Source organism: Pseudophryne corroboree, chromosome 5 (genome assembly GCF_028390025.1).
Source record: "Pseudophryne corroboree isolate aPseCor3 chromosome 5, aPseCor3.hap2, whole genome shotgun sequence".
NCBI classification, from domain to species: Eukaryota; Metazoa; Chordata; class Amphibia; order Anura; family Myobatrachidae; genus Pseudophryne; species Pseudophryne corroboree.
Genome location: NC_086448.1, coordinates 694151160 through 694178146, shown reverse-complemented (window position 1 = coordinate 694178146; position 26987 = coordinate 694151160). Strand labels below are relative to the sequence as shown.

Here is a 26987-nt window from a genome sequence, read left to right as displayed (position 1 = left end):
AATACTGAATGCTGAGGTATTGGAGGCACTGTGGTGTTGGAGGCACTGTGGTGTTGGAGGCACTGTGGTGTTGGAGGCACTGAGGTGCTGGTAGTACAGGTACTGAGACACACAGGTGCTGGGAGCACAGTGAGACTGAATGCTGAGGCACTGGAGGCACTGAAGTGCTGGAGGCACGGAGGTGCTTGGAGGCACGGAGGTGCTTGGAGGCACGAGGTGCTTGGAGGCACGGAGGTGCTTGGAGGCACGAGGTGCTTGGAGGCACGGAGGTGCTTGGAGGCACGGAGGTGCTTGGAGGCACGGAGATCACAGGAACGTGGGAGCTCTGAAATCACAGCTTCTGCGGGAGAAACGAAGATACTCAGGCACCGGATCTCTGCCCGGCGTCTGGTTTTGAATTCCCCGCCCTTGCCTGATTGGCGGAGCAGGCAGGTGACGTCAGTCCTGCTCCGCCTCCTTGACATCACTATGATGGCGGCGCCCTCGCTCCGGGAAGCCGCCGGAGGAACGCGCCGACCCGCCGCTGGAACCGGAGATCGCCGGGAGAAGAGAGGCGCCGGGCAGACCAGGTCACCCGCAGGGACAAGCGCGGCCGCCGCTGCCCGCGGTGAGTGGCAGCCGGCGGCGCGGCTCCGGGACCGAACATCAATGGCCGGTTCCATGCGGTCGATCCCTCTGGAGCTAATGGTGTCCAGTAGCCTAAGAAGCCCAAGCTACCACCAGTTAGGTAGGTTCGCTTCTTCTCCCCTTAGTCCCTCGCTGCAGTGAGTCTGTTGCCAGCAGATCTCACTGTAAAATAAAAAACCTAAAATATACTTTCTTTCTAGGAGCTCAGGAGAGCCCCTAGTGTGCATCCAGCTCAGCCGGGCACAATAATCTAACTGAGGCCTGGAGGAGGGTCATAGTGGGAGGAGCCAGTGCACACCAGGTAGTCCTAAAGCTTTCTTTAGTTGTGCCCAGTCTCCTGCGGAGCCGCTATTCCCCATGGTCCTTACGGAGTCCCAGCATCCACTTAGGACGTTAGAGAAAAACAGGTTTTTGGTGGAAGTGTGAATTTCTTCTATTGAATGTTTTTGATGTCATGGATACCGTCAGAAGATTTGGAATCAGAAGCCCATCCACCATTCGATGATTGGTTTCTGATGTCCATCCTCAGGGGCTGATTGAATGGAAAACCAGCCCAGGAAATTTATGGAAGCAGCCCTAAAGGGGGAGAGGTCTCTTGTGGGGGCAGGGGTCTGTTGACGGGGTGGAATTCCTTCAGATAGGGTCTGATTCTGAGTTGAATGCAGTTGCGATATTCCTTGCATCTTTTGCTGTTGTTGCGTCTGTGACTGTGTATGCTAATAATGCTACAATGCACGTCCTTGTACATCTGTGCACCCAAATATGCAAGACCTGAGACAACCACTGTCAGTATCTACAGATGCTGCAATTATGCTTTGTGCATCTTTAGCTACCACCATCGGTCACACCATAGAAACTTTCACCAGCCCTATGCTAGGTGCAGATCATTCGTCTGAGTATGACCTACAATGTAAGCTACTCAACGTCTGTAAGCAACCACTTTCAGAAACAAGCCCACACTATGGTACATGTGCCTCTGATTAGCCAGCCCCTGTCACCACTCAGGAATGCCCAACACATTTCGAATAACACTTCTTGGTGCGTGTCTGACTCCTGTACTGCAACTCTGTATGAACACCATCACGGTGCATGCAGGGCCGGTTCTGCGGCTCTGCGCGCCCCGGGCGGCAATGGGGGGGGGGGGGCTGGCTTCATGCAGGGGGCGTGGTCATTTACGCCCCCTGTACAGACTGGAATGTGCCCCCCGCTGCCGCGGGCCTCTGTGAAGCCCTTCGTGGAGAGGTCCTTTAATGGCGGTGCGCGATGACGTCATCACGCACAGCACAGGAAAGGTCCTCTCCACGAAGGGAACTAGACGCGACGCGTAGCGTCTAGTTCCCTTCGTGGAGAGGACCTTTGCTGTGCGGTGCGCGATGACGTCATCGCGCACCGCACAGTTAAGGACCTCTCCACGAAGGGAAACTCTAGTTTCCCTTCACAGCGGCAGCGGGGGGCACAGCAGCAGCGGATCTTGCCCTGGTGCGGCACCCTCCGGAAGGCGGCGCCCCCGGGCAGGGCCGGCGACAGGGGGGGTCAAAGGGGACAACTGTACCCGGCCCCAAGGGTCAGAGGGGGCCCCAAGGATATGCCACTTAGTGACCGTCAGGGATGTGAGCCGTCTTGTCCAAATAATGCAGCGAGCTGCAGGTGGTGTGGGCGCAGCCTCAGAGTAAACAGGAGGGCGAGGGTAGCAAGTCTGCGCTGTATAGGACTGAGACAGCTGGCCATGTGGAGAGTGCCATAGCTCCCTAAGGGCTCAGTACAAAAGTACAAAATGAAAAAGGGGGTGTGCTCTCTCTACAATGGAGCCTCAGAGTGACAGGAGCCTCTTACACACAGTCATTATGCGGCGCAAGTGTGTACCTACTATTCCGGGTCCCTATCTGTTGCAAGCAGTTATGGGACATGGCAGCAGCTCCGCTGGGCAGGATTCCTGTGCCCTGTGCTGGCCTCTTCTAGTGGGGTGTGAGGGCCGCATGGTACCTGCTGTGTGGTGTGCGGGTCTGGATAGTGGAAAGTGCAGCGCAGGTGAATCTCTCCCCGGGTTAAGAGTGGATTGGTGAGGGTATATATTGCTTTGGCATAGGGTAGGGGAGCTGGGAATGCAGCATGTAGTCATTGGGGACAGACAGACTGAGGGAGCCACAGCTGGGTTGGACACATGTCCCCAGCATGGACGTTACTTGTGAGAATATTCCAATATGCCATATGCTGACTTTGCACTAGTCGTGTCTTGGATGACATTAAATAACTTTATGCTATTAATGGAGTGCTGGTCTTGTCTGCAGCATAGCCCCTGCTGGAGCCTCTGTGTGTGGAGATATATATATATATATATATATATATATAAATAAAATTAGATGGGGCCCCACAGATATCACTGTACGGGGCCCCGAGATTTCTGTTGCCGGCCCTGCCCCCGGGCAAAAGTCCTGCTTGCCCGTGGCAAGATCCGCTATTGCATGCATGCATGCGTGGTGCAACTGAGATGCAAGCGCAGATGAATAACATTGCACAAAATAAAAATAAAACACAGGAAAAACATACACATTGGGCCACACAGAAAACACTAAAACAAACTGGCCCCCACAGGAAGCAACTAGATTCTACCAACTATCTAGTATATTCTATAAAATAAGAGGAAGAAGCCGATTAGCTGCTATGGGCAACTTCTTCACTTTTCCTCTTTATAAGGTCTCTGACTCTGATACATCTGATCACCCCTGCCCAATAGTAACTCCTTAGCCCCTCCCTCCAGCTGTCATAAACATCTAGGGAGCTACACCACATTGCTAAGGAGAACTACAAACCCCGCCGCCACTTCCGGGTGATTCTCGCAATGCATCATGGATATTGTAGTTTGGTAAGGCCTACGCTCTAGCGGCTAGGCTAGCTTTCAGAACTACGACGGCCACAGTCCACAGCGGCAAAAATGGGCGTAGCTGCGCGGAAAGGGGCCGTTACGTCTGTCAACGACTGTCCCAGAGAAGGGGCGGAGCTGCGGCTGGCGGCGAGCGGCGGAGGGGCAGTGCTTCCGCATTGGAGGAGACCGGTAGCCGTTGTTGTGATCGCGGCTTCGGCGGCGGAGGAGAGGGAGCTGCCGGAGGATGAGCGAGCGGTGAACGTGCCCGCAGCCATGTCTCAGTCCCCGTCTCAGATGCAGCAGCAGCAGAAGAGGAGGGATCGTCGCATCTTCTCCGGGACCTGCCCGGACCCCAAGTGCCGGGCCCGACTGTTCTTCCCGGCCCAGGGCTCGGCCAGCATCGAGTGCACGGACTGCGGCCAGAGGCACGAGCAGGCCAAGCTGCTGGAGGTAGAGGAGGTGATCGAGCCGGACGTGGTGCTCCACAACCTGCTGAGGAACGCCCTGCTCGGCGTGGCCGGGCCGCCCCGGAGAAACGCGGACATGGTGAAGGTGATGGGGCTCTCCAACTACCACTGCAAGCTGCTCTCGCCCATCCTGGCCCGCTATGGCATGGACAAGCAGACTGGCAAGGCCAAGCTGCTGAGGGACATGAACCAGGGGGACGTGTTTGACTGCTCTCTCCTGGGGGACAGAGCCTTCCTCATAGAGCCTGAGCATGTAGACACAGTGGGCTATGGTAAGGACCGCTCAGGTAGCCTTCTTTACCTTCATGACACCCTGGAGGACATCAAGAAGGCCAACGACAACCAGGAGTGCTTTATACCTGTCCACGTTGATGGCGACGGGCACTGCTTGGTGCACGCTGTGTCGCGGTCGCTGGTGGGCAGGGAACTGTTCTGGCACGCTTTACGGGAGAATCTAAAGAAGCACCTGAAAGAGAACCTGGATACGTACAAGGCCCTCTTCCACGATTTCATTGATGTGGCAGAATGGGAAGACATCATTAACGAATGCGATCCGTGCTTTGTGCCACCAGAAGGCGTTCCCCTTGGTCTGCGAAATATTCACATATTTGGGCTGGCTAATGTTCTTCACCGTCCTATAATATTGCTCGATTCTCTGAGTGGCATGAGGAGTTCTGGGGACTATTCAGCTACTTTCCTTCCTGGGTTGATACCGGCAGAGAATTGTAAGGGTAAAGACGGACAGCTCAATAAGCCAATATGCATTGCCTGGAGTAGCTCAGGGCGCAATCATTACATCCCGTTGGTTGGTATCAAAGGCAGTTCCTTGCCAAAACTTCCTTTGAAATTGCTCCCCAAGGCGTGGGGGGTCCCGCAAGACTTGATACGGAAATACATAAAGTTGGAGGAAGATGGAAGTTGCATTATTGGAGGAGACAGAAGTTTGCAAGACAAGTATCTGTTGCGGCTGGTTGCTGCAATGGAGGATGTATTCATGACCAAGCACGGTATCCACCCCAGTTTGGTAGCAGATGTACATCAATATTTTTATAGGAGAACAGGAGTCATAGGAGTTCAACCTGAGGAAGTGACAGCTGCTGCCAAGAAAGCAGTGTTGGAAAACCGCCTTCACAAATGCCTCATATGTGGGGCTCTGTCAGAACTTCTGGTCCCTCCAGAGTGGTTGGCCCCGGGTGGTAAGTTGTATAACCTGGCAAAGACCACCCATGGTCAGCTGAAACCAGATAAGAATTACAGTTTTCCCCTAAATAACATTGTGTGCTCATATGATGCAGTGAATGATATTTTGGTACCTGATTTTAATTTGAGTAACTTAACCAGTTGCAATTGGTGCCGTGGGAACTCCGTTCGCAGAGTGAGAAATGATTCGTCCATCGTGTATCTTGACGGTGACAGAACTAACACCAGGTCCTATGGTGGCAAATGTGGTTGTGGTTTTAAACATTACTGGGATGGTAAAGAGTATGATAATTTGCCTGAAGCATTTCCTATAACACTGGAATGGGCAGGAAGAGTAGTGAGAGAAACTGTATATTGGTTCCAGTATGAAAGTGATGTCAGCCTTAATAGCAATGTGTATGATGTTGCAATGAAATTGGTCACCAAGCATTTCCCTGGAGAGTTCGGCAGTGAGATTCTTGTACAGAAAGTTGTCAACACAATATTACATCAGACTGCCAAAAAGAATCCGGACGACTATACACCCGTATCAATCGATGGTGCACATGTACAAAGGATGGAAGATATTAAACTGGAGCAGGACTCTGACTCAAACCTCCCCACAAAAATAATTCTCACAGGCCAGAAGGCTAAGACTTTGCACAAAGAAGAATTAAACATGAGCAAAACAGAAAGGAAGCTCCAGCAGAACATCACTGAACAAGCCTCTGTCATGCAAAAGCGCAAATCAGATCAGATAAAACAGGAACAGAAAGGACAAGCAAGAGCATCGTCCCCTGGCACTGTCAGAGATAGTCCATCATCTGGCTCTTCAACTCCCACAAAAACGCCTTATTCCCCAACATCTTCCAAAGAAAAGAAAATCCGTATAACAACCAATGATGGTCGCCAGGCCATGCTCACATTAAAATTCTCAACCACGTTTTCTGAGCTTCAGGAAGGGATAGCCAAAGAGTTAGACATCCCTCCTTACCTACAGTCCATTCGTTATGGGTTTCCGCCAAAAGAGCTTCAGCCGCCAAAAGTTGGCATGGAAAATGAGCCTGTGCCGCTACAACATGGCGACCGTGTGACAGTAGAAATATTGAAGGCCAAAGATAAACCTGTCCAGCACACCTCATCCCACTCTCCCCATGCTATCACAGCTTCCGATTCCTCAGAGTCTGCAAATGCTGTTTCCAAGGAGCTCCAAGACCAGATTGATAAGGAAATGTATTCCTTGTGTTTACTGGCAACTCTTATGGGTAAGAACATAAGTTTATTATGATTAATGATTTCTTGGTGTTTAAGAAAAGGATTTACATTTCCAATACATTTGTAGCTTACTTTGTACAGGAAGCAACTGGTATAGAAAACACTGCTTTAGATCTAGAGTGCCCTACCCACTGGGTGACAGCAGCAATTTGGACGATGAACGATCTGAATAATGATCATTATCGGCCAAATTGTTTTGCATTGCAAAATGACGGGAAACCAACGATGAACGACCGGGGGATGCGCTTCGTTCATCGTTGGTGCCTACACACAAAACAATATGAATGATATATTGCTCATTTATGAGTGATATAGTTCATATCACCATTGCCCAGTGTGTAGGGCGCTTAACGTTCACCTCCATCACTGAATACTGCCCCAGCTGAAAATGCGCATATTGGTTACCCTTGCATTAGTTTTAGGGGTGTGCTTTACCTTGCCTTATGGGCCCTACACACTTGCCGATGTTTCCAATCTTGACGATGGTCGAGTTCAACGATTAATGACCATCACCCAAATTGACTTGCTAGGAAGAACGAGGGAAAACCAAGGATGAACGACCGCGGGGCAGTGCATCGTTCATTGTTGATGCTTACACACTGAGTGATGCGAACGATTTATCATTCATTACTGATCGTTCATATCGGCCCTACACATTGGCAAGTATGTAGGGCCCATTAGTTTTATGGTTATGTGACGTCACCACCACGTGACTAGCGACGAGGGAGGAGGAGCAAGGTCAGAACATGGACCCGAAATGTACGCTCGCCAAGCTATGGGCTTGGTGGCTCGCTCCGCTTTGCTCGCCACCAGGGTTACTGAAGGGAGCAGTTGTTGACCTGGATAGTGAAAGTGCTGTCCCGCCACCTTGCTCCTCCCCCTGATGTCAGAGGTCTTTTGCCCCACTTGGATCTAGCATCTTTGGCTGCTTGCGTTGCACATTTTTCCGCCTATTACGGTAAGCAGATTCTGCTTGTACCTCCATAGGCCACAAGCTAAATCTGCCTTCTGTATATAACGCTCTGAAGATACCATGACCAGCGTGTGTGGCTTTTGTGCATAATTGTATCTGCCCCTTAGAGCAGCGACATTCTGTGGTAACCTCGTGTCTATAGGGCACAAATACCATAATTCTGGTAATGAATATTGCTTATTATTGCTCTCCACTCTATGCCAGCAAGAGGAAGTGAAAATTGTTACATAGACTGTTATTTACACTGGGCCTGATTTCAGAGATGTGCGTCGATTCATTTGCAGCTGCGATTCCATACGCAGCGGACGTGCGAAAATACACAAGTGCTGTAGCAGAATGGGCATGTATAGAGATGTCCGCCATTGGCTTTGCAAATATTAGCATCTGCGTACAAACAAGCAGCGGTGTTGCATGCCCTCCAGTGAGTAACCCTATGGTCACGCAGAACGGCTGCGATATCTGAGATGCTGGCGCCATGATTTGTGTACAAGATCCTCACTGTGGGCGATTTAGCACATGCGCAGTGTGACTGCGATTAATGTGATTCCACTCAATAATCACTCAACTGCGTAAACATTGGCGTTGTGTAAATCTCTGAATCAGGCCCATTGACGCAAGGTTACTACAGAACCTACTGGTTAACTAAATCGTCCCTTTGGGGCCCAAATTAAGTAGAATTATTTTCTTTCTGGCTCATGGTTCGGTTCTGTATCAGTTGTGTTTTTCGTATTCACTACTAGTGTTCATTCTAGCACCCTGCACCTTTCAAAATCCATGCAGTTCTTCTTTCCTGCCTGGGGTGTCGCTCTCTGCCCTGGTGCTTCTCAGCACACTCTGGTCTGTATTTCAGTGCTGAGATACAGACCAGAGTGTTCTGAGAAGCACCAGAGCAGAGAGCGACACCCCAGGCAAGAAAGAAAAACTGCATGGATTTTGAAAGGCGCAGGGTGCTAGAATGAACACTACACTACCTTGTTACTGTGTATAAGGTTATATAACACGGGGGTTATGCAATTTTTTGGTCCCTGAATGCTGGGACTTGTAGTGGAAGCTAGAGAACCAGACATTTGTCAAGCCTGTTTTATAAAATAATAGCAACTACAAAAACAAAGTTGTTTAAGTCTTTCCAACTTTACTTTAAAGAGAGAATTTATGTTTGGATGACACTAGATTAGTAATCTGCAAAGAAAGGTATTAACCAAAAATATTCGGGCGCTATGAGACAAGATGCCCCGCTAAGCAGCAGCCAATATATAGAGGGAAGTCACTCCCGATGTACAACAGAAAAGAGGAAAAGGAGAGGCTGCGCTCCAGGAGGAAAGAGCAATTAATTACACTAAGTGTGTCAAATTTATAACAATTTATTAAAAACAATATTTCTAAAAAATAGTATCCTGTGCAATAATTAATAAACCACATGAATTCATGAATTCTTAAAAGGGGAATAATTTACCCGATATATTGGGTCAGGACATATAGCATAGTGCAATGCAGGGGATCCGTTCCAAATGATGCCCTTAGATGAAATTGAGGTCCAGTAAAGAGTCCAATTTGGAGAGTCTTCTATGAGATTAGAGAGTCCAATGTATTTTTCATGCACCGCTAGAGGATTATGAAGCGTGTCCCATATACAGATGAGTACCTCATGCAATGCGGTGGTTAGGTGGTGCCTCTCTGTAGCTCCTCTGGATAACTGGTAGATGACACGGGCTGGTTCGGATCCAAATTAAAGTAGTCCTGTTCCAATGTATAACACCTGACGCGTTTTGCTGCATAGAGCTTGCAGCTTTTTCAAAGGTATGGTGTATTGTTTGGGGTTTATATACCCTAGACAAGATGGTGGCTTAATTAGCACCTGGATGCACAGTTTCTACTAATCAAGCATATAATGCTTTCAAATATTTAAAACAATTGTGACATATATAGAAGACAGACCTACCTCCCCGTAGGGACCATTAGTAACACTTAACTGTTGTTTCTAGTGTTAATAAATGCTTTTAATTTTCTAATATAGTGTGTATTAGTCCAATCAGGGAGTTTGTTTACTCCATTGTAGTCAGGGAAACAGTACCCAAGATTTTCTCATAGGTTAAATCAGAGGTCATGTGATTAGTCTGTATCACATGATCATTTGTCACATGATCGGATGGGATCTCTATTTAGCATAAGCCCATACTTATATATTTATATATGTGGCCCTCCAATCTGAGCCCCGAGTCCGGCGGTCCATTATTACTCGCCATATCCCTCCGTCCCCCGTTATGATTACGTGCGCTTACTAATGGACCGTCGCCATGGCGACACGGTCCGTTAGTGACGCACACCCCTGGGAGGCCGGTGTACTAGCGACACTACCCGGAAGTGATGCGCCCTCCCCGTCGCCATGGCGACGCGGCCGCTAGGGGACGCGCGCCCCCCCCCAGCCAGACGCTTTAGTCACATGGCTGAGTGATGACGCGCCGCTCCCGGCCGGTAACCATGGAAACCCGGTCTGGAAATAACACTTCAGTTCTATATACAGTACATATCAAAAAATTGGGGGACAATACTTCCACATACTCTCTACAGGAGTCTTTATATGGATGTATGAATAAATAGCCTCATTCTTATACTTCTGCTAATTGTGTTATATATATATATATATATATATATATATATATATATATATATAGATATATATATATATATAGATTCTAGACTAAAGACAGATATTGAGTTATAATATTGCTTATTAAAATATTTCATTCAGTAATTGTTTAATACAAGTACCTAAATAAGCGAATATCTAAGTCGAACCATTAATAACATTTAATTCTATATATGAATGAGCCAGAAAAAAAGGGAAAGAGTAGGGAGAAAAGAGAACAGATTCATTTACATACTAATTTACATACTAGATTAGTAATCTGTTGGAATCAAAATTATCCTTTACCATCTGCATAATAGAGGTGAACAAAGTTTGCAGAAATCTAATTATGCTGTGTTAAAGGTTACATTGGGGCAAAGTACCAGCAATGCAGTGATTTCCACTTTTCTCTCACTATTACACACTTAAGACCAACTTTCTCCAAAATACAAATGGCGTTTAATTTGTGGGACAGATCTGAAATGACCCTGATCTCTGTGGCATACAGTACTTGTTTCCAGTTCTAAGATGGTGGAATTGTATTTTTTTATGCGTGCAGGTAAGTAATGGGCGCCTGATAGAGCTATTCAATTATTTGTGGGTGGCCATTACGTATCGCATTTGTCGTGCCCAAAATTCTCAGAGTTTAGTAAAGTGGCTAAACTCATCTGAAGTGCTGGGTTCAGTAAGTAAAATACCGTTTTGGTGCCCAAAAGCTAGACTTTTCGAACATTTCTGCCCCTGCCACCTCATGAGGGTGCAAGCAGAAATAGTGGCTGCCCGCAGCACCATCTGGCATGCAGCCTTTTATGCAGGTTTGGTAATGGAGTTGTTATGATGACTCTAGCTGTAGCAGCATGACATGAGTGAGTCTACACCGCCTACACAGAAATAATATTGGAGCTCCCATGTGTTTAAAACATTGTACAAGAGGGCAATGTTCTGAGCAGGGTATTACAGTTCATAGCTTTCAAACCTTTTATTTCACATTGTTTGTGATCTACAAGCTGTTGCTGGGAGTTGTATTACAGCATCCTAGATCTTTCTTTATCCCAAGCTGTAATCATGTTAAATAGCCTTTGTTGTTTTACTTTTATATCTCTTATCCTTCCATGATGCCCAGGAGAGTGACCTCAGACCCCTTTCACATCGCACAAATAACCGGTATCGACCGGGCATATTGCCGGGTCGACACGGGTCAGTGTGCGGTGTGAAGCAGTGTTATTCCCGCATTGAATACCGGGTCAGTGGCAGCGTAAACGGATTCACGGGGCCCGTTTACTAGATAGGGAGAGGCGGCGCAGAGATTATCTCATCTCCCAGCACCGCTGCCTGTCCCGCCCCCTGCTGCTACGGCAACCGACCCAGCAAATTGGCAGCAGATAGTCTCCAATTCCGGATCCCACCCGGGAAGGACCCATTTCCAATTCCCGGGTGGGATCCGGCATTGGAGATGTGAAAGGGGTATAAGTAAAGCTAGTTCATTCTGACTCTTTGCTGCCTTCCACCTACAAATCTCTGCTCCCCCGTGTTCCAGACCAGTAAAGATGCAAGAAGGAAATGATTCTGAAACCTAGGGGGTGATTCAGATTCCGTAGCAAGTGCTACGGGGTGTGCAAAGTACCTGTTATTGGTACTTTGCGCATGTGTAGGGCTCGTTCTGCTGGTGCTCGAAGGGCCCTGCAACGATTGACAGTCTGATGCAGTTGTGCAGGCGGGGTTGGGGGTGGCGACGTGCTTCGTTTGGGAAAACGGTGGTATGTCGCCACCGTTTAGGGGGAGGGAAGAGACCAGGGATATCAGTTGTGAGTATGTGATTCAATGCTGCTTCCTAGGATACAGGTCAGATCACTACTGCAGTAGGAGACGTCTACTTGTAATAGACATCTCCTGCTGCATCACCATACATCACTGCTGCTTCCAAGGAACAAAAACTCAAACCACATCTGAATTAGGCCCCTAGTGGGACCCAGCATCAACTCTTACATGCTGGACATAGTGAAGTCTTTGCAGAGCCACTTCCCGCCTGTATAGCACCTTTCCCTGGTCTAGCTGCTGGGAACAGGAAGGAGGGCTGCCGTCTCCCAGCCCCAGGTCTACTCTTTATTGGCACTCTCCTGAGGGGTGTTTAGCAAGTAATGGACTATTTTAAAATAACTACAAATGCACTAATTTTTTTAATAAACATTTGCTACAAAAAGATCACTGTAAACTTTTTTTTTTTTTTCTCCGAAATATGATGTTAGTTCCAGTCCCCCCACAGTGTATTCTACTACTACTTCTGGCAGTTCTGATTACTTTCTATTCTTAGTTTTACACATTTTACACTCTCTGATAGCAGGCCACATATGTGTGCAAAAATATTTAATGTGAACAAGCAGAAATTGTTTGTAGTAGTTTAGGATGACATAGATTACTATTTATACTTAGTAACCTTTTATGTTGTTGCAAGGTATTTATCTTCTTTGTACACAAAATACAGTATATAGCAATCCACACCAGTCTTTGGACTGTGTAAAGAAATTGAGAGTACATATAAAGCAGTCACCCTAGTGCTGTGAGGCAGCATTGCTAGACACTGTGCTACCTGTTTTGCACACTTTATTGCAAAAGTGCAATAATAAAACCTATGCAAAATGTACCTGTAACACAGGATAAGCTGATGGCACTTTCCAGAGGGCGTTTTGTAGTCAGCGAAAGTTGGCACACAGGTACTTGTTACATATGCCCCCAGCCTTTCTGTAATGTTCGCGTATTATAATAAATTAATGCCTTGGGGATCAGTATGATTTACTGGCAGCCAGTATGCTGCAAGCGGGGCGAGCACAAAGAGTCCCCTTGCGGGACTCGATATGCTCAAAACAGGTTCTATTCCCACTCTGAGTGTCATGGACACTCACATTTGGGAGTAGCCTCTGTGAGTCAGGATTACCGCTGTCTGGATTACGGCGTTGGTATCCTGACTGCCGGGATCCCGACAGCCGGCAAATTAACTGCATTCCCTGTCTTGCAGTTGAATTTGATTGAATTTACCACTGTGAAGGATTTGGTCTCATCCTACACTTTTTATCAGATGCATTTTCCACCTTCCACATGGAGAAAGTAAATTCTACACCTACTCTGCCCAATGTGAACAAACAGAAACCTTAAAACACACACAGGCGATGCAATATATAAAGGCAGTCAATGCACTTCTCCCTCATTCCTTTAAGCCAGAAACTTGCTAAAGTGAGATGTCATTTTGGAGAAAAACTTGAACGTCTGTTTATCGAACGGGTCTGTAGTAGTAATGAGGTTGGACTAATGTGCAGTCTATGCTTTTTTTTTTTTCTCACATCTATTACCTGCAAACCTAGACGCAATTCTAGTTTTCTGAGCGTATTGCAGGCGTGCGTCTTAAACTGCTGGGTGGACAGTATATGTAGGCTGGTACAATTCCAAGGCGATTTGCAGTGCACCTCTAGTGTGACTTGTATATGAGGCCAACTGTTAATCAGGCGGATTTTCACAGTTCCTCCTTTTATTTTACGCAGTAGTGCGATATTTATTACAACTGTACAAAGATGAGAATGTTTTACATATGATTCAGCATCACATTTTATTGCTGGTACAGTGGAAGTAATTATCTCAGATGTTGCTGAAAATGGTGTAAAGGAAAATTTTCAAATTATGTTTTAAGATTAAGGAAAAGTTTAGAAAGTTGAAACAAATATTTAGTTGCCGAGGGTTACAGCAGCTTTTTACCTGTGCACCACCTTCCAGAAATGTCCTGCGTCAGCTCAGAAAAATTAGAAAATTTTGTGAATCAGTGGTGGCTTCTGGGAGTTTTCTCCCAGCATGTAAACAATATAATATAAGCTAGTAATACAGCCCAATGGCAGCGACCGCAATGTAATTGCGATTGCAGCAACTGTGGACGCCCCCCAGCGAAGGCAGGCGCACCAATGCCATGTTTTCCTTCGGAGCAGCTGCCAAGCAGCCTTAGTTTTTAGTCTTAAATGTATAATATGTCTACTGTACAGTTGCATATGTGCAGTATGAACTCATGTGTGTAATGTTTGTAATGTATGCTACATTTTTCCTCCATGTTGCTGCTTGGCGATGCATTGTACCACAAAGAATTCCTAGTGTACGTGAGTACACCTGGCCAATAAAGCTGATTCTGATTCTGATGTGACTACGTGCAGCCTCCCCGAAAACGGTGCGACCCACCTCCGTTCGAAGCGACCCATCCCCCACAATGCCGCGTCACCGCCCCGCGAACGCCCCTGCCGGTCATTCAGGCAGAGGCGTTCGCAGCCAATGCGATCCAGTCGCTTTGGCCGAGCGCGCACGCTAAGGATGGGACCTGCGTGTGCGCATGGGCGTTTCCTAGGGCAGATTGTATCGTGATGCGACCTGATTAAGGCCCATAGTGTGGATATACAATTCTTACATAAACCAGTTTGGCTTAGGGCAGGAATGTCCAAACTGCAGCCCTCCAGCTGTTGTGAAACTACATATCCCAGCATGCCCTGACAGAGTTTTGCTGTCAGGGCATGCTGGGATGTGTAGTTTCTCAACAGCTGGAGGGCCGCAGTTTGGACATGCCTGGCTTAGGACCACTTCAATTCTATGTCTACTGTCAAATAGGCATATAGGATTCAGAAATATAGATATCCAAAAGTGTTTTATTGTTTATACCCATTAGAGACCTGGAGATGACTGTGCAGTTTTATTTAATCCATCACTATCACATGCATTATATGCCTGCAACCTTTTAGTAGTATTATATTAAGTAATGATACATCAGTCTGGGAACTGCAGTATATATCTCAAGAACCAAAAGTAAAGTCTCTTTTGCTTTGTCCTTATATTACTGCACAGTCATTCCTATAAAAGCTAATTGAACGCTTTGGAGATGTACACATATGACCTCATAAATCCAGCCTCAATATGCCATGTGGCGCAAGACGACTGGCATGAATGAGATGCATTGAGCGGTGTAGCATCTTTTTCGCGTGAATGTGTGACTTAGTGGCAGTGTGATTCGACAACTGCTTTGCAGGACTGCACTGATTAATCACACTTGTACATCTGTGTACGTCTGAGTCTTAATCTGCATACGAAGCAAAACAAAACGTGGTGTAAAAAAAAGCCGCTGCATTCTGACACTTCATATATAGATTCAGACTCTGTCACACACAGACATATAAATGTCACATATCAAATTAATCAGTGCAGACTTGTAAAGTGGTTTAATTTCAGCGTTCGCACGAAAAGAACGCTTGGCGAAAGCTCAGTCGCGCGGGACCTGGGGCGCAGAGGAGGGATGTTTGGCTCATCTGCACCAATAGTGTATAAGGACACATATGCCATATATAATGCTCAGCTTTTATGTTACTATGCGTGCATACTATAGCTTTCGCCCCTCACCTCCAAGCGGCATAGCAGTGTTCACAGCAAGTCTCTCTGCTGCATGTACAGAACTTTTGCACCCAGTGTATGGTGAGGTAAACCATGGAGTGGATAGGGGTGGGGGTCAGATAGCCATGGGACCTATTGTGGGCTTTTAGCTTATGAGTTAAGACTCGTGAACTATTCAATCACAGCCTGCAGTAACTCCCGAGGATGCACTTAACACAGAGTTTTGTTTGCACCTCTGCATACAGAAATCTGCTGTTAGTGCACCTTCTAGGCTTACCACGTGCTGTCATTGCATAGCGCCAGGCACTTATCCCAGACTCTGTGCCTTACTGCCGTGGTCCTCACCATGGGATATAATTGAATAGCTTCATGCACCAACCCATGAGCTAAAAGTTTGCATGAGTGCTGCTGCTACCATAATAATGAAATCAACAATTACATCTGTGTCTTCTCTACTTTTCTTCTGCCAGCCATTCTGTGGTCTGGACTGAGGTCATGTAAGGAAATCCAGCAGCTTCATCAAAGTTCCATTATTATATCAAAGCTTTGGGCCAAATGTAATAGAGTGAGCGTTTTACAAATGTGAGAGATTTGGTAAGGTTTTGCATTTTTTTTTAAGTGGTAATCATTTACACAGCAAGATCAACCTGGTTTTGCAGTGTCAATGATTGCCACTTAAAAAAAACTGCAATACCTTACCAAATCTCTCACTTTATGAAACTCTCACTCTATTACATTTGGCCCTTTGTCTATAATTTGTGCTGTAAAGAATATTCCAGTTGACGAATGGTAACTGATGCCCAAAGCCCATCCTGCTAGAATTGGGAAGAGGATAAATAACTCAACTTGAATAACATTGGGCAGATTTACTAAAGTTTGTAGAAAAGATTAGTGGAGGTGTTGCCCATACCAACTAATAAGATTCTATCATTATCAAAATGCAATAGAAAATGGTTAGCTAAAATGTGGTTGCTATGGTTAACAGCTACACTTTTTTTGAATTTTTTTAGAAGCTTTAGTGAATCTACTGGGGGGTACACATGGGAGATTTCTCCCGGAGATGTGTGCTGAGCGATCTATCACAGACCGCTCAGCACACATCTCTCCCCACCCGCTCAGCACAGTGCGATGTGTGCTGAGCTGGGGGGAAGAGTGCTCATTTCACCCAGCAGTGAGATGGGCGGTCTACTAGATTTGGCTTGCATGCAGGCCAAATCTAGAGCCGGTGATAGCGACGCCCGGGGCCGCGCATCGCTGTTGCTGGCACCCCTACACACGGAGCGATGTGTTCTTAATTTCTAAGAAATCTACTTAGATTGCTTAGAAATTAAGTGAACATTGCTCGGTGTGTACCTCCCTTACCTCTAAATGTATCCTTGCATGATAAAGAAGTCACATGTTGGTTCTGGTCCCAAGGTCTTCACCTCTATTACCATTGGTGAATGAGATGCTGATGCCTCTAGTCCCCATGGTGACAAAATAGGATGTTATAAGTTAAGTCACATTACCTACACAGAATCTCTGTGGTACCAGGGGGGAAAGTGCTCTAAGTTTAATTTGGGGTTTTAAAGGGCATGTAGTTAATATCCCATCAGTCGGGTTCCGACTGCAGCGTCTCTTGCAGATGACATATGCCAGGATAAACCTGATCGCTTTATTTCAGTGAAGACTTTGAGGATAAAGGATGTGTCCATTTCCTTGTAGTTAAGACCATTGTCATTTATCATACCACTTTTCCTACACTTCTCATTTATAGATGTTCATCCCTCAGTGGAAGACCCTGCATTAAGATGATCTTAATGCAGTGTCCCCCACCTTCCCTCCCCCACAGATTTATAGCCAGGGTATTATGTGGACACGGAGGTCTTTCAAAATCTTCAGAACCTAATACGAGTTTCAACTAAAGACTTTCACTAAAATGCTAACAGAAAATCATACATTTATCAAGCTTTCAAAACTTAAATTAAGTTATAGTGGGGTATTCAATTATCCGCAAATTCGCGGCAATTTTGCGCCCGAAAATTTTTCGCGGCAATCGGCCGAAAATTGCCGCGAAAACGCTCCGTTTTTCGACCTATTCAATTCCGACCGGGTTTCACGTGAAAATTCTTGCAGTGAAAAGTGCAGGTGAAAATGGGGAAATCAGCCTGTACCCCAAAAAATGCTAAACTAACATAGGAAAACAGAAGAGAAGTGTGTTAGAGATCACATTAGAGCGTTTTTGGGGACTTAAATTGTGTGAAATGGCTGTTATATGCATTTTTTTAAAAATGCAAAAAAATTATAGAAAGCAATTTTTTTTGAGCAAAATAAATGCTCATTAAATTTGGGGTACATGAAAATGGGTATAAGTATATATTTGGGTAATTTTATGGTACTTTTAAAAAAAGTGGAAACAGACCGATTACTCCCATCTGCAAGCCTAAAAAACACCTGTCCCACTCATAAAGCACCCCAATATACATGTCCCATACCTTGAACCCCAATTTCCATGACTTTTTACTTTTTCACCCCAAAAATGACATGTCATTATTGGCCAATTAAAATTAATTAAAACTTCAACGTGCCTAATTAGTCATTAAGGGGGGTGTCCCAGGAGTTCTGTACCATATCCAAACATTTTTACCTTAAAATAGTGACTTTTCCCAACTTTTCACCTGCTTCAGAGAAGGTGAAGTGAAATTAGTGAAAAAACGATCACCGATAAGTTTTCACGGAAAATTGAATAGGCTGTAATTGCGTTTCACGTGAAAAGTCCGTTTTTTCACCCGAAAACCGGACTTTTCACGTGAAAAGTTCGTTATCACTGCTAATTGAATATACCCCATAGTCTTTACTGTCTGATATCCATTTATGAAGAGTGCTAGGGGTATAATTCAGCATCACAAAGATGGTGTCATTGGCCTTACTTGGTGACAGGAGAGTCTTGTTCTCAAATGTTCTTTGTCCTCTGAGACATCATCATTCCACGGCCAGTTTAGTATGTTTAGATGTGCTGCTTATCGCTGATGTGACTGAGAAAGCTTGGGTGAAAATAGTTTTCATAGCATTGAGGTTTGTGGCATTGAGACTCGGAAGGCTGCACAGTAGCACCGTGAACTATCCCAGTTGAATATGATCAGGAGACTATGTTCAGCCTCCAAACCAAGACTTTGTTTAAGGGCAGTGCGGTGCCCAGTCTTCATGTCATGTGAAACAAATTCTATTTTGTCTCTCTACCTGAAGTCACCGGGGCAGAAGACTCTATTACTTAGTGGTCCATTCCTGTTATAAAGAAACTGGAATACAGATTACTGTCTGACTCCAGGATGCAAATATAGAAGGAACGAGTAGAAGTGGAGTTGGCTGGAGGTGTAGGTTCCCGGTCGAACTCTGACTTTTTTTTTTTTTTTTTTAAAGTGTCAATCATTTACAAGTCAAACCCAAGCCTTGTAAATGATTGCTGCTTGGAAAAAAATTGCCCGAGTTGGGACGGGAACCCGCACCTCTGGCTTCCATATGTCTATTGGAAAGAGTGGTTTTGGATTATATAGCCTACCTTGAATGTATGGTTTTGTTTTTAAACTATTCTATGGTGGGTGAAGGAGGCAATCATACTGGTTCTTGTGTTACTTATGCTTTATCTGTGTGCTTTTGTCTTGCAGGGGAAGATGTTTGGTCATATGCTAAAGGTCTCCCTCATCTGTTCCAGCAAGGAGGCGTATTTTACAATATAATGAAGAAAAACATGGGTACAGTGAACCTTCTTATATGAAATTTAATCCATTCACATTCTTTGATGGGATAGTATTCTGGCATACTATTTTATGCCGGTTTTGTTTTTTGTAGAATATAACCCTAAAATTCATACTATGGGGTCTATTCAATTCCTGTCGGATCCTCTCCGAGAGGTCAGTATTCAATTTTCAGGCATTTCCAACAGGTTTAGCCGGTTTTCGACAATGCGGATCCGACTTTTTTAAATCGGATCAGCATTGTCGAAAACAGGGCAAAAACCTGTCGGAGATGCCCGCAAATCCGACAAAATAGGTGGATCCGCAGCTAAGCCGCCGATCCACGTGTTTTCCGACAATTCGGAAAAACGGCAACTGAGTTAAATAGGTCGAATCCTGATTCGACCTAAAAAAGTCGTAAGGTGCCGTCTTTCCGACTTGACGGCAATTCCGACTTCAGTTGAATAGACCCTTATGTGTATTATAGGTGTTAAGAATCTAAAGGTGTGTACACACGGTTAGATATTTTCTTTCGATTTTGACTATATAGTCAAAATCGCAAGAAAAGTTAGTGCAGATCGCAAGGTGAAAAGTCACCTTGCGATCCCGATTCGATCCCGATGAGTGGTCCCGCCAGGTCGGCATCGCAAGAAAAGATAGACTGTGCAGGCAAGTCAATCCTTGCTAGATAGGTGTACTATCTAGTTCATCTCACATGTCAATGACATCTCACATAAGCCAAAATCTCACATAAGCCAAAATCGTAAGCACACATAGTCCATATCTTAAGAAAAGTTAGTCAAAATCGGTGGTGCTGGGCTCCGGGGAGTTAAAAGGAAATCGCAAGTGAAAATCAGGCATAGCAAGGATCTCACCATGTGTACACACCCTTACAGTTTATTTAAATAAGTTATTAAGAGGCAGTTGACTTTTTAAAATGTAAAAAAAAAAAATGAAGGTCCCTTTGTCAGCTAATTATAACTGAAAACATTAGTTAGTATTATTGCTGCAAAGTTCAATTTGATTGGATTAACTTCAATGAAGCCAGTATAGTCCATAATAAATGAAAGATTGAGACAGGATTGATGTGCCCGCTAAGCCAGTGATGTGACCTTTATATGTACAGAATTTGGTCATTGCAGAAAGTCTATGGTGAATTTAGTCAAGGGGGGGGAATTAAATTGTTTGTGCCTGCAGCTGTCAGTACTGGGCATCCAACGGAGCAATTCAATTGTTGTGAACAGTTGCCGGAGCCAGGATTTCTGCTCGCAGTCCCTCTTTTTGCAGTGCCTTTTTCCTGTAATGGTAAAACAGAGATAGTAGGTCACGTAGAGAACAATGGCCTTGTAGTTATCTTCAGAAATTCCGTAATCCGTCATTCTCCTTTGTAATCGCAGACTTTCTTTCCCTCGTAAATCCCACTTCTACATTGCAGGTTCTTATCACCCTTTAGTGTAAGTCTGCCAGGTAACTTATTGCGCTATCCACTGTTATGTGCACACTGAAAAATGTTCTTCTGTTTCCCATAGTTGCTTTGTTACTGCCTGGCAGATACAAGCAAGATGTCCACTATCTGTATCCCTTTCCATCATCAGGATCTAGGAGTACTTGATTTTATCAGATCATGTTGTTGATAAATAGAAAATATTAGAAAATCAAATGTCCAAATAATTTTAAGAGCATGTTTTATAAACATAAAGTTGTTAAGTAAAATATGTTCTTCTATAAAGAGAAGTATGTGCATAATATATGGGTGTGGTATGTGTGAGCATACCGACGCCGGGGTCCCGGCAGCGCTCGCCACCCTTCCGTCGCGACGGGTTCTAATCCCACTCTATGGGTGTTGTGGACACCCACGAGTGGGAAAAGTCCCAGACCGTCAGGATTGTGAGGGGGCGGGATGTAGGGGGAGGTTATGTGACCATCGGTCTCCTGACCACATCCCTAATATATTCTTCACTCTGCCCTACCCAAAAGCTTGGTACAAGCCGTAGCCCAAATCCATAAAGCTGAATTTACCAATTTATTAATGTAGATTGTTCTTTTATTGTCACACTCTAATGGCCTGATTCTGATTCACGAGTTCATATGCATCTAGCTTTTTTGCTTACAGCACGTGTCCTGGGTTGCATACTCATCTTCGTAAACCTATGCACAATTCAGCGTCGCATGGATCTCAGACGTTTCTTTGCGGACACTACCCCTTTCACACCGCAAATATATCCCGGGATATTGCCAAGTCGAGGCAGCTCGACCCGGGTCGAGGTGCAGTCTAAAAGCACCACTTTTGAATATCCCGGGTCGAGTAACCCTACATTTCAACCCGGTATAAAAGCAGTGTTATACACGGGTTGGATCCGGGTCAATGTGCACTCTAAAGTGCCAACCCGGGTTATTCAACCCTGCATTCATGTAAAAGTGCTGATTGGCTGTTCTTTGTGTGCCTTGATGATGTCAGCAGCCTGAGCCCTGCTACACAGGAGAGAACAGAGAGCATTAAGAATTAGAGCTATTAAGAATTAGGGGTGAGGCCGAGATTGCTAGGCAGCTTACTGTATACCCCCCAACTTATTAAAAGTACAGAGGAACCTTGGCGCATGCGCCTGGAAAGGGTGCATGGCCTATATGAAAAGGGGCAGAGCCATGATCACAAGTCACACCCCCATGTTCCATCACTGATCGGGCATGCCCAGCACTTTGAGTATGCCACCTGAGCAGCAGTGACTGGAGCCTTCCAGTTTCCCCACCACCACCACCACCATGGGACACTGTGGCCCGCAGGTAGGACAGTCCCGCAAAAATCGGGACAGTTGGGAGATATGTTACTGGAACAGTTAACCCCTTTGGTATGCTGGCAATCCCGGAAGATTTCCGTGCAGACTACCTGCTGATTCGCTGGTGACATCAGTGCAGCATGCACGGTGCCGGGGAATCAGCATACTCTATTATGGAGTTATGCCCGCCCTCAGGACTCCTATTGGCCAGGGGGTGGGCTTAGGTGCATCATAGCTTATGCTGATTCCCGGGCACCACAAGGTGGCTGCAAATCAGCACTGGTGTTGGCGATCCCCGCGGGTAGGGTCCCCAGGCAATCACCAGGCGATAACCTTGCCCTGTCACTCGCCCACCCTACACCTTCCCCACCACTCCCACGCCAATTTAAAAACACACCCCCAGGGTGTGTTTTTAAATTGAGAACTCGCCACTGAAGGGGTTAAATATGCAGTTGTGAATACAGGTTGAGTATCCCTTATTCAAAATGCTTGGGACCAGAGGTATTTTGGATATCAGATTTTTCCGTATTTTGGAATAATTGCATACCATAATGAGATATCATGGTGATGGGACCTAAATCTAAGCATAGAATGCATTTATGTTACATATACACCTTATACACACAGCTGGAAGGTAATTTTAGCCAATATTTCTCTGACGTCCTAGTGGATGCTGGGAACTCCGTAAGAACCATGGGGAATAGACGGGCTCCGCAGGAGACTGGGCACTCTAAGAAAGAATTAGGACTACTGGTGTGCACTGGCTCCTCCAGACCTCAGTTAGAATCTGTGCCCGGCTCGAGCTGGTTGCACACTAGGGGCTCTCCTGAGCTTCTAGAAAAGAAAGTATTTATTAGGTTTTTTATTTTCAGTGAGATCTGCTGGCAACAGACTCACTGCTACGAGGGACTGAGGGGAGAGAAACGAACCTACCTGCTTGCAGCTAGCTTGGGCTTCTAGGCTACTGGACACCATTAGCTCCAGAGGGATCGAACACAGGCCCAGCCTCGGTCGTCCGGTCCCGAAGCCGCGCCGCCGTCCCCCTTGCAGAGCCAGAAGCAAGAAGAACGTCCTGGAAATCGGCGGGTCTTCATTAAGGTAGCGCACAGCACTGCAGCTGTGCGCCATTGCTCCCTATGCACACCACATACTCCGGTCACTGATGGGTGCAGGGCGCTGGGGGGGGGGGGGGGGCGCCCTGGGCTGCAATTAGAGTACCTTACATTGGCAAACAGCACATAATATAGTCTAATAAACTATATATGTGCAAAAATCCCCTGCCATAATATTAATATAAGAGCGGGAGAAGCCCGCCGAAAAAGGGGCGGGGCTATCTCCCTCAGCATACTGGCGCCATTTCCTCTTCACAGCTCCGCTGGAAGACAGCTCCCCAGGCTCTCCCCTGCAGTTTCCAGGCTCAAAGGGTAAAAAACAGAGGGGGGGCACTAAATTTAGGCGCAAAACTGTATTGTATTGCTGCTATAGGGAAAATCACTTTCTGTAATAGTGTAAATCCCTGTTTATATAGCGCTGTGTTGTGTGCTGGCATACTCTCTGTCTCCCCAAAGGACTTTGTGGGGTCCTGTCCTCAGTCAGAGCATTCCCTGTGTGTGTGCGGTGTGTCGGTACGGCTGTGTCGACATGTTTGATGAGGAGGCTTATGTGGAGGCGGAGCAGGTGCCGATAAATGTGATGTCACCCCCTGTGGGGTCGACACCCGAGTGGATGGATATGTGGAAGGTTTTACACGCAGTGTCAACTCCTTACATAAAAGGTTCGATGACCTAACAGCTGTGGGACAGCCGGCTTCTCAGCCAGTGCCTGCCCAGGCGTCTCAAAGGCCATCAGGGGCTCAAAAACGCCCGCTACCTCAGATGGCAGACACAGATGTCGACACGGAGTCTGACTCCAGTGTCGACGAGGACGAGACTAATGTACATTCCACTAGGGCCATCCGTTGCATGATTACGGCAATGAAAAATGTGTTGCACATTTCTGACATTAACCCAAGTACCACTAAAAAGGGTATTATGTTTGGGGAGAAAAAGCAACCAGTGGTTTTTCCCCCATCAGATGAGTTGAATGAAGTGTGTGAAGAAGCGTGGGTTTCCCCTGATAAGAAACTAGTGATTTCTAAAAAGTTACTGATGGCGTACCCTTTCCCGCCAGAGGACAGGTTACGTTGGGAGACATCCCCGAGGGTGGATAAAGCGCTCACACGCTTGTCAAAAAAGGTGGCACTGCCGTCTCAGGATACGGCCGCCTTAAAGGAGCCTGCGGATAGAAAGCAGGAGGCTATCCTGAAGTCTGTATATACACACTCAGGTACTATACTGAGACCTGCTATTGCTTCAGCATGGATGTGCAATGCTGCAGCAGCGTGGTCTGATTCCCTGTCTGATAACATTGATTCCCTTGACAGGGACACTATATTGCTAACCATAGAGCATATTAAAGACGTAGTCTTATATATGACAGATGTACAGAGGGATATTTGCCGGCTGGCATCTAGAATTAATGCAATGTCCATTTCTGCCAGGAGAGTATTATGGACTCGGCAGTGGACAGGTGATGCGGATTCTAAAAGGCACATGGAGGTTTTGCCTTACAAGGGTGAGGAATTGTTTGGGGATGGTCTCTCGGACCTCGTTTCCACAGCAACAGCTGGGAAGTCGACATTTTTACCTCAGGTTCCCTCACAGCCCAAGAAAGCACCATATTATCAGGTACAGTCCTTTCGGCCCCAGAAAGGCAAGCGGGTTAAAGGCGCGTCCTTTCTGCCCAGAGGCAGGGGTAGGGGGAAAAAGCTGCACCATACAGCCAGTTCCCAAGAACAAAAATCCTCCCCTGCTTCCACTAAATCCACCGCATGACGCTGGGGCTCCACTGGTGGAGCCAGGTGCGGTGGGGGCCCGTCTCCGGAACTTTAGCGACCGGTGGGTTCGCTCACAGGTGGATCCCTGGGTTCTACAAGTGGTATCTCAGGGATACAAGCTGGAATTCGAGACGTCTCCCCCTCGCCGTTACCTCAAATCAGCCTTGCCAGCTACTCCCCAAGACAGGGAGGTAGTGCTGGCGGCAATTCACAAGCTGTACCTCCAGCAGGTGATAATAAAAGTTCCCCTCCTTCAACAGGGACGGGGTTACTATTCCACAATGTTTGTGGTACCGAAACCAGACGGTTCGGTGAGACCCATTCTAAATTTGAAATCCTTGAACACTTATATAAGGAAGTTCAAGTTCAAAATGGAATCGCTCAGGGCGGTTATTGCAAGCCTGGAAGAGGGGGATTACATGGTATCACTGGACATCAAAGATGCTTACCTACATGTCCCCATTTACCCACCTCACCAGGTGTACCTCCGTTTTGTGGTACAGGACTGCCATTACCAATTCCAGACGTTGCTAAGGGCAAGGTCCAGGGAGCAGTTGTTGGTCGGAGTAGCACTATCTCAGGAAGTGCTACAACAGCACGGCTGGATTCTGAATATTCCAAAGTTGCAGCTGGTTCCTACGACGCGTCTGCTGTTCCTGGGTATGATTCTGGACACAGAACAGAAGAAGGTGTTTCTCCCGGAAGAGAAGGCCAAGGAGTTGTCATCTCTGGTCAGAGACCTCCTGAAACCAAAACAGGTGTCGGTGCATCACTGCACGCGAGTCCTGGGAAAGATGATAGCTTCTTACGAGGCAATTCCATTCGGCAGGTTCCATGCAAGGATCTTTCAGTGGGATCTGTTAGACAAGTGGTCCGGATCGCATCTTCAGATGCATCGGCTGATCACCCTGTCCCCGAGGGCCTGGGTGTCTCTGCTGTGGTGGCTGCAAAGTGCTCATCTTCTCGAGGGCCGCAGATTCGGCATACAGGACTGGGTCCTGGTGACCACGGATGCAAGCCTCCGAGGTTGGGGGGGCAGTCACTCAGGGAAGAAACTTCCAAGGACAATGGTCGAGTCAGGAGGCTTCCCTACACATAAATATTTTGGAACTAAGGGCCATTTACAAGGCCCTAAGTCAGGCAAAACACCTGCTTCAAAACCAGCCGGTGCTGATTCAGTCAGACAACATCACGGCGGTCGCCCATGTAAACCGACAGGGCGGCACAAGAAGCAGGATGGCGATGGCAGAAGCTACAAGGATTCTCCGATGGGCGGAAAATCACGTGATAGCACTGTCAGCAGTGTTCATTCCGGGAGTGGACAACTGGGAAGCAGACTTCCTCAGCAGGCACGACCTCCACCCGGGAGAGTGGGGACTTCATTCAGAAGTCTTCCAGCTGATTGTAAATCGTTGGGAAAGGCCACAGGTGGACATGATGGCGTCCCGCCTCAACAAAAAGCTAAAAAGATATTGTGCAAGGTCAAGGGACCCTCAGGCGATAGCTGTGGACGCTCTAGTGACACCGTGGGTGTACCAGTCGGTTTATGCGTTCCCTCCTCTTCCTCTCATACCAAAGGTGCTGAGGATAATAAGAAAGAGAGGAGTAAGAACTATACTATACTCATCGTTCCGGATTGGCCATGAAGGTCTTGGTACCCGGAACTACAAGAAATGATCTCAGAGGACCCTTGGCCTCTGCCTCTCAGACAGGACATGCTACAGCAGGGGCCCTGTCTGTTCCAAGACTTACCGCGGCTGCGTTTGACGGCATGGCGGTTGAACGCCGGATCTTGATGGAAAAGGGTATTCCGGTTGAAGTCATTCCTATGCTGATAAAAGCTAGGAAGGATGTGACAGCAAAACATTATCACCGCATATGGCGAAAATATGTTGCTTGGTGTGAGGCTATGAAGGCCCCCACAGAAGAATTTCAGCTGGGTCGATTTCTGCACTTCCTACAGTCAGGAGTGACTATGGGCCTAAAATTGGGATCCATTAAAGTCCAGATTTCGGCCCTGTCTATTTTCTTTCAAAAAGAACTGGCTTCACTGCCTGAAGTTCAGACGTTTGTTAAGGGAGTGCTGCACATTCAGCCCCCTTTTGTGCCCCCAGTGGCACCTTGGGATCTCAACGTTGTGTTGGATTTCCTAAAATCACATTGGTTTGAGCCACTTCAGACCGTGGAATTAAAATTTCTCTAACGTCCT

General features: G+C 46.6%; 1 protein-coding gene across 1 annotated transcript in view; it reads left to right on the top strand.

Moving 5' to 3' along the window:
• The first annotated feature begins 3481 nt into the window (after nt 1–3481).
• VCPIP1 (valosin containing protein interacting protein 1) overlaps nt 3482–26987 on the top strand; it is a 42918-nt gene continuing 19412 nt past the window's right edge. Inside the window, exons 1-2 of the mRNA XM_063923846.1 lie at nt 3482–6401; nt 19061–19147. Of these exons, the coding sequence (XP_063779916.1) occupies nt 3560–6401; nt 19061–19147 (2929 nt within the window). The 5' untranslated portion in view covers nt 3482–3559. The remainder of the gene's footprint in view (nt 6402–19060; nt 19148–26987) is intronic.